Below are 6,870 nucleotides of genomic sequence, written 5' to 3'. Positions count from 1 at the left end.
AACATGTACACGCTCATTGAGTATCTGACTATTTTTGGAGTCTATCCGTTTGAGTTATCCAGATTGTGTCATGTGATCGAGAATCTTAGCTTGTAGTGGTTAATTTTGGCCATCATAAAATAGGTTAATATAAGAGTAACCATAACAATTTTTCTCCTTGTAATACCAAACACCAAATTTATATGAGCTCATTTTATAGTAAATAAGAAAATGGTAGGATGAAAATACTTTATATAGTATACATAAAGAAAGTAGTGAGTGGAAAATAAATATTATTAGGTAAATTCTTAAAGAAGATGATAGTTGGAAAGTAAATATTATCTATTTAATTGTAAGAGACATAGTCGATGAAAGATGATGCTAAATGAGACGTGGTACCGAAGGAACCAAAGGTACCACGACTCCACCAGAGGGAGACTTTAACTAGGTGAGGGTTGGCCGACTTCACCATGCCCTACTCTCTTTGCTCTTCTTCTATTTGTACTAGCTTCATTACTTCATTACTTGTACCATTAAGAATAGGTAAATTATTTATATTATGAGTTAGGAGAGATGAGAACGAGAGGAAAAAGAAAAATGATGTAACATCTAAGGTGACAAATGAGTTGGGAGAGTCGAGGGAAAAAAACTCTTCACCCTAATTGTACTCAAAATGTCACACTTATTAATTATTTCACATATCAATAGTCGGTATATGAGTTTTTTCGCAAATAATAGGTGCCATTTTGCATATAGCATCTGCGAAGGATTGATTTTTTAAAACAAATGGTAACTTCTCATGACATCTTTAATTTTAGAGACAAAATATGCTAAATTTATGGTTATTTTTGGAAAACTTATAAATCCTCCTTAATAAATAAAGGTTTTTTTGCCACATGTTAATCTCTCATGAGTTTTGACACTTGTCATTTTGTAGTATTTTTGAAATATATATTATCCACTTGTCAAATTTTGATTTGTTTCAATTTTTAAAATTAAAATTATATATATGTAAAGTATTAAATACGTTAATTCCCTTTTTATTTTAAAGTTGTATATTAAAAAATATTTTCAGCTTACACTTTAGTTTAATATATATATATATATATATATATATATATATATATATATATATATATATATATATATATATATTTTAAATCAACCCGTGTAATACACGGGTCTCACACCTAATTTTTATTAAATCTTAAAAAAATGTTAAATAAGGTTAACTCAAATTGTTTTTTTTTCTCTTTAATTAATCAGACAAATAAATATATTCAATTATTATTAAATCAAATATTGTATCTTTTCTTAAAACAAGAAAACTTATAATTTTCTATGTTATACAATGCATAGGATTTGGTTTATATGACAACTAGCAAGTGACAAGTACCTATTAATTTATTTTCACATGAAAGATCATTAATAATTCTTTAATTCCTATACAGAAAAAGTGGTCTTTGTTCATCACCTAATATAACCGTGACAGAAGTGGACAAGAGGATCCGTTTCTTGAGGTAAGTTTATTTCATTCTACTTTTGATCAACTTCTTTGTCGTCATTATACATGTAAAATAAGATTTGATCTTTGTTTCCTTTATTATTATCGACTTGACTTGATTCATAAACTATGCCCACTTGATTATTCGAGTAGATGATACGTTCTTTGGTGGTTGTTGACTTTCTCTTTATCAATTGGGTCATCGAATTGAAGGTTTCTATGATTCTTTGAGTTTCTTAAAATACCCATAAAGAAAAGATCGTGGGTTTTTGATTTATTCGAAGCTAAAGCCTTCTTGATGATGTGATTCTTTGAGTTTCTTGAAATACCCATATCATAAAGATTGTGGGTTTTTCATTTCTTTGATGCTTAAATCCTTCTGGATCTCAAAAAGATTGTGGGTTTTTAATTTCTTTGATGCTATCACTTCCCTAATTCTTGCCCTAAATTTGCAATTTCTAGGGTTTACCATGGTTCTGTTGACCGATTCATGTATTGATTGGTAAGTTTCTATGCTCTCTATCTTTTGTATTTCTATAATCGATTTCAATCAAAAGAAAATATTGTTTTATTAACTACTAAATATACGACAATTTCAGAGTGCAATCAGGAATTGAATTGATGGGTGTAGATCAAAGAACGAAGACCCTATTCGTATTATCCAATTGAATTCATAAAGATTGTTACTTTTGTCTTGAGGAAACAAGAACAAGAACAAATTAAAGATCTTTAGGTGTTTGCATACATAAATTTTCCGTTATAGATAAAGTCAAAAGATCAAAGATGTCAGGAGTTCAAGATTCATTAGAGATAAAATTCCGTTTGATTGATGGGTCAGATATTGGTCCTAAAAGCTTTCCAGCAGCTGCAAGTGTTGCGACTTTGAAAGAAAGCATACTTTCTCAATGGCCTAAAGGTTTGTAGAAATCTTTTATACTTAAAATTTCGGTATTTAAACATGTTTATTTTGTGGTTATCATGTCTTCGCGATGCATATCTGTAGTTAAATTTTTGAAAATAAATCAGATTCAAATTTCAATCGTTAAAATTACCATAATCGTTATTTCGCAAAATTAATGAATTTCTCAAAGACATATGTAGTTATCTCAAATTTTTTACACAAAAATTGTTCATTTTATGATACGACATCTCCTATTTTGGTCATTTAAGTGATTATTCCTTTAAATAATCACATTGGTTTCTTTTAATTTTTCCCTTTTTGGGTGTTTTAGACGATTTAGATCATTTGCTAAATAAAAATCTTTAAAGTTTTAAAATATGATATTGTATTAAAGTTTTAAAAAAAATGTAATCTTTTTGGTTTTGCAGAAAAGGAGAATGCTCCAAAAACAGTTAAAGATTTAAAGATCATTAGTGCAGGAAAAATATTGGAGAACAATAGAACAATAGGCGAATGCAGGAGTCCTTTGTGTGATGTTCCTGGTGGAGTTACTACTATGCATGTTGTCGTTAGCCAACCACCTCAAGAAAAAGGTAAGTGTAAAATGACCAAAATACCCTTTTTTAAATGTGTGCATAGAACTATAGATTATACAAGTTTCGTGAAGAATGAATTGATTAAAAGGGAATTTAAATACTTTTACAAGTATCTATAGTTAGTATTCAACTATGTTTTTATAAAAGTAACATTTTGTTACAAAAAGGGTAATTCTGTCATTTGTCATGTATTTATAATTGATTTTCAGATACGTATTTATGAAACAAACAGTCACTTACAAAAGGAAATAATAAAGGGTAATTATGTCATTTGTCGTTTTTTACATTCTAATTCCTTTTGACATTGTTGCAAACGAAACAAAAACATACAAAGGAATGCAAACAAAAACATATGTTGTAAATGACTGAAATGCCCTTTTTAAAAAAGCTTCATGAACAAGAAACTATTAAAAGGGTAATCTTTTTACACGTATTCCTAATTGATTTTCAGATCTATATTCCAATTTCATCCAAAAACATTATTCGAATCAAACACAAACATTCTCTAAAATCTAAATTATATTTTACTTTTTGAAAAATCAACAGAAAAGAAAGTGACAGATGATCCAAAGATAAACAAGTGTGTATGTGTGATATTATAAGAAGCAAATCCAAATACAACCGATTTACATCTTCATTTGCAGGTTTGTTGCCACTTTACTATTTATTTGTTACATATTGCTATTGATATTATCATTAAATTATTTAAATTTATGCTATTATGTGTTACACATTGGTAAAAAAAGTGTAATTATGTTACTATTGTTGGGTAAAAAATAAAGTAGATTTATTTTTTTGAATTTATGGCAGATGATGATGATGATGCTGTTAATGAATGGTTTGGACTTTGGATTGAGGTTTTACAAAGAAAAAAGAAAAAGGAAAAATTGGTGAAATTATATACATTTGTATCTATACAGATTTTTTTTTTTTTTTTGGGTTGTTTTTTTTTTTTTGCATATTTTGTTAAATCCTGTGGATTTTTTTACTTGAAAAATCTTTCTTGATGGCTTTTGATTCTTATTTGGTTGGAAAACTGTGATTAGATTTGATTATTTGAATGGAAACGAAGTATATTTCTTGTTTTTTGTTTGGGTAATGTACAACTTTTGTTGCACAAGGTACAAATCATTGATTGCTGTTTTGTGTAAGCTTCATTAGAGCAGATATAGATGTTGACTTATTGCTTTTTCGATAATGGTCAAACGATGTATATACAAAGGGGTTATCGGTATTAATGTACAACTTTCAATGCATAATGTACAAGTTGTTGTAGAAGAAAGATTCCCCAAATTCGTTTCAAGTCTTTTCGTATTTCTTGAGGTACAACTTTTAGAGCACAAGGTATGAGTTTTTAACATATTGTAGTTTTTAAAGCACGTGTTGTTTTGGTATATACCATTTTTTTTTTGTTTGAAAAAGTAAATATTACACAATTTAAATTGATGGTCGGTTTGTGTTATGTTCTATATTAAATGGATTTTTATTTTATTTTTTATTTTTATGTTTCATCTGTGGTTTGTTATTTTTTTTAGTCTAAATCTTTGCAAAATTGTGAAAGTTGTGGATATGATTTAATTACGGATTTAGTTTTTATATATATTTCTAATATTTTATTAAGGATTTATTAAAACATCTTATTTTAAAATGAATAGATAAAAAACATAAATTGAAATCACCTCCCTTCGTATTATTGCAATTTAAAGCAATTTTGTAAAAAAGAAAAGAAAAAGTGAAAAATGGATCAAATGGGTAAAAATACGGGTTTTAATTGGTCGTAAAAAAGAGTATCACTGGGCCTTAGCTTTCCGATTCAATGGAGTCTGTAAGTAAAAAAAAAAAGACTAGTAAAAAAAATAACATTTCACTCTTGATATGAAAATATATTTATTTTCAATCAAGTAAAAAACAAAAAATATATTTTTTTGGAACATAATATTGTCTAAAAATACAATATTTATAAATATCGACTAACCATTAAGTGAATAGGTTAGGTTATATGTTGCAAGGATTAGATAATCTTAGAATATTATGCTTAACTCTATTGTGAAACTCTTATTTGAGTCCAACCGTTGTCATATGAGACCTTGCAGTCACAAAATTATTTAGTGCATGTGTCATGTAGTTGTATTCGTTAGGTAGTTAGAAGGTATTGGAGGGAGTCTCTTCTGCAGCTGATGGCGGAGAGTGGCGTGAAGGGAACCCTAGGAAAGCCTAGGAAGAATGTTAGAATGTGCTCGTGTGAGCATTTGAGAGAGAGAGAGAGAGAGAGAGAGAGAGAGAGAGAGAGAGAGAGAGAGAGAGAGAGAGAGAGAGATTAGCAATGTTTGTAAAAGTTCCTAGCATCGTAAAAGCAAGTTGTTTGGAAGATGCGTTTTTTATTTTGTGGCCTATAAAATGTTACTGCCTAGATGTTGTTTGCTTTGTGTTATGTGCGACCCATATTGATGTGGGCTAATTATTAAATGGATATGTTAAGTTACATGTTGCAAATGATAAATAATTCTAGAATGATTGATTTGAAACTATTTTACAGGTCTCGTTTAAGTCTAACCTTTGTAGGGTTGGGTCTTTTATTCGAAATATTATTTAAGTTTTGTTGCATGTAATTGTATTCATGAAGTAGTTGACTGATATTAGTAGGGGTTCTTCAGCAACTGATGACAGCGTGAGGTGGGAATCCTAGGAGAGTCTAGGAAGCGCCTTTAGAGGAATTAGTACGTTGTTTGGTGATGTATATTCGTTTGAGAGCGAGTATATGTGATTGGATCGGACGGTAGTAGACATGTAGTTACTTAGAGGATCTGGAACGATTCTTGAGGAAAGTACGGATAAGTGTGGACGGTAGTTTTGGGCCCGTACTAGTTAAAGCACATGATTCGTGCTCGAATCGAGGAAAACTTTAGGGGATTTTATGGAGCTGATTGAGGGTAGATTGTATGGTTTGGCACCATGATTCATTGCAATGTGTTTATGTCTTTTCAATTTATCGTTATGGTTATTCAGGCTGAGAATGGGTTTGGTGATTGTTTGGGCCTTAATGAGCATGCCAATTTGGGTTTGAATGGTGCAAACCCAGGTCAATTAGTTGATTTGAGGTCTAGAGGGCCTTGCTCGAGGTAGCGCCAATTGAGTCACTGGGCCTCAAGAAGGAAACAATTCTGATGATCGATTCGAGGATTGCAACCATAGGCTTAGTGATAGGCAGATAGATTGAGATGTCACTATCCACGATTGTGATTATGTTCTCCCAACTTTTCGTGTTCGGAGGAAAGAAAGAGAGCAAACATAGGATTTTCAAAGATGGGATGTAGACCTAGATAGTTGCGGGTTTCGGTGACAAGTTAGCAGAGTGGGAATACACAAGAGGATTGCCTTGAGATCAGATCAAGGGCCTGCTTTCTTTGAATTTAGTTAAGTCAGACACTAGTTGATCGTTTCAGGTGATCAAGGAGGTGAATTGGGAATGACAACTTTTGTTGTGTCTGACGTATCCTGACTATTGACTAAGCAAATGATGCTTATTATATTTATGATAATGCTCGTAATGAATTGTTTGATGGGGATTTATAGACGAGGTGGGTGGTAGTTCATTTGTTTCTAGATAAAGAATCAGAGCTATGAATAGACTGTCATAATTATTTCTTGTGCATCTATAAGGATTCTTGATGTTAGAGGCAGTTATGATTGGGAGGTTTCTGAGGTCTTCATCTGAGATTCATAATATCTTTGAGTTTTCTTGGTCTTCATTTGGAAGATCATCTTATGTTGTGTTATACATTTCGAGAGCCAGGGATGGTATGTATCTGGTTGAGTCGGTTTGATTGTTGGTTTGTTGCATTGTCAGTTGGTGATAGTTCGAACCTTAAGTGGGGGAGAACTGTGTATTC

The 6,870-nt window shown here is 30.8% G+C and overlaps 1 protein-coding gene across 3 annotated transcripts; it reads left to right on the top strand.

Moving 5' to 3' along the window:
• The first annotated feature begins 1,406 nt into the window (after positions 1–1,406).
• Positions 1,407–4,065, top strand: LOC111880204 (membrane-anchored ubiquitin-fold protein 1). Of its 3 annotated transcripts, none has more exons than XM_023876617.3 (6): positions 1,407–1,499; positions 1,946–1,985; positions 2,083–2,399; positions 2,813–2,977; positions 3,527–3,624; positions 3,791–4,065. In XM_023876617.3, the coding sequence occupies exons 3-5, from the start codon at positions 2,267–2,269 to the stop codon at positions 3,580–3,582; spliced, it is 354 nt and encodes a 117-aa protein (XP_023732385.1). In that variant the 5' UTR covers positions 1,407–1,499; positions 1,946–1,985; positions 2,083–2,266; the 3' UTR covers positions 3,583–3,624; positions 3,791–4,065. The 3 variants fall into 3 exon arrangements, with proteins under 3 accessions (XP_023732385.1, XP_023732382.1, XP_023732384.1); XM_023876616.3 differs by lacking the exon at positions 1,407–1,499 and adding an exon at positions 1,543–1,696; XM_023876614.3 differs by lacking the exon at positions 1,407–1,499 and having other exon boundaries at positions 1,541–1,985.
• Positions 4,066–6,870: the final 2,805 nt, after the last annotated feature.

The sequence above is a fragment of the Lactuca sativa genome, chromosome 3, assembly GCF_002870075.4.
Source record: "Lactuca sativa cultivar Salinas chromosome 3, Lsat_Salinas_v11, whole genome shotgun sequence".
NCBI classification, from domain to species: Eukaryota; Viridiplantae; Streptophyta; class Magnoliopsida; order Asterales; family Asteraceae; genus Lactuca; species Lactuca sativa.
Note: the sequence above shows the minus strand (reverse complement) of the source record. Positions and strands in the feature narration are given on the sequence as shown.

Bases quoted from the DNA above. Each gene is read 5' to 3' on its own strand.
- LOC111880204 (XM_023876617.3), top strand. From the start codon at position 2,267: ATGTCAGGAGTTCAAGATTCATTAGAGATAAAATTCCGTTTGATTGAT. The intron at 2,400-2,812 runs GTTTGTAGAAAT...TTGGTTTTGCAG, and splicing joins ACTTTCTCAATGGCCTAAAG to AAAAGGAGAATGCTCCAAAA. The intron at 2,978-3,526 runs GTAAGTGTAAAA...AAAAATCAACAG, and splicing joins CCAACCACCTCAAGAAAAAG to AAAAGAAAGTGACAGATGAT.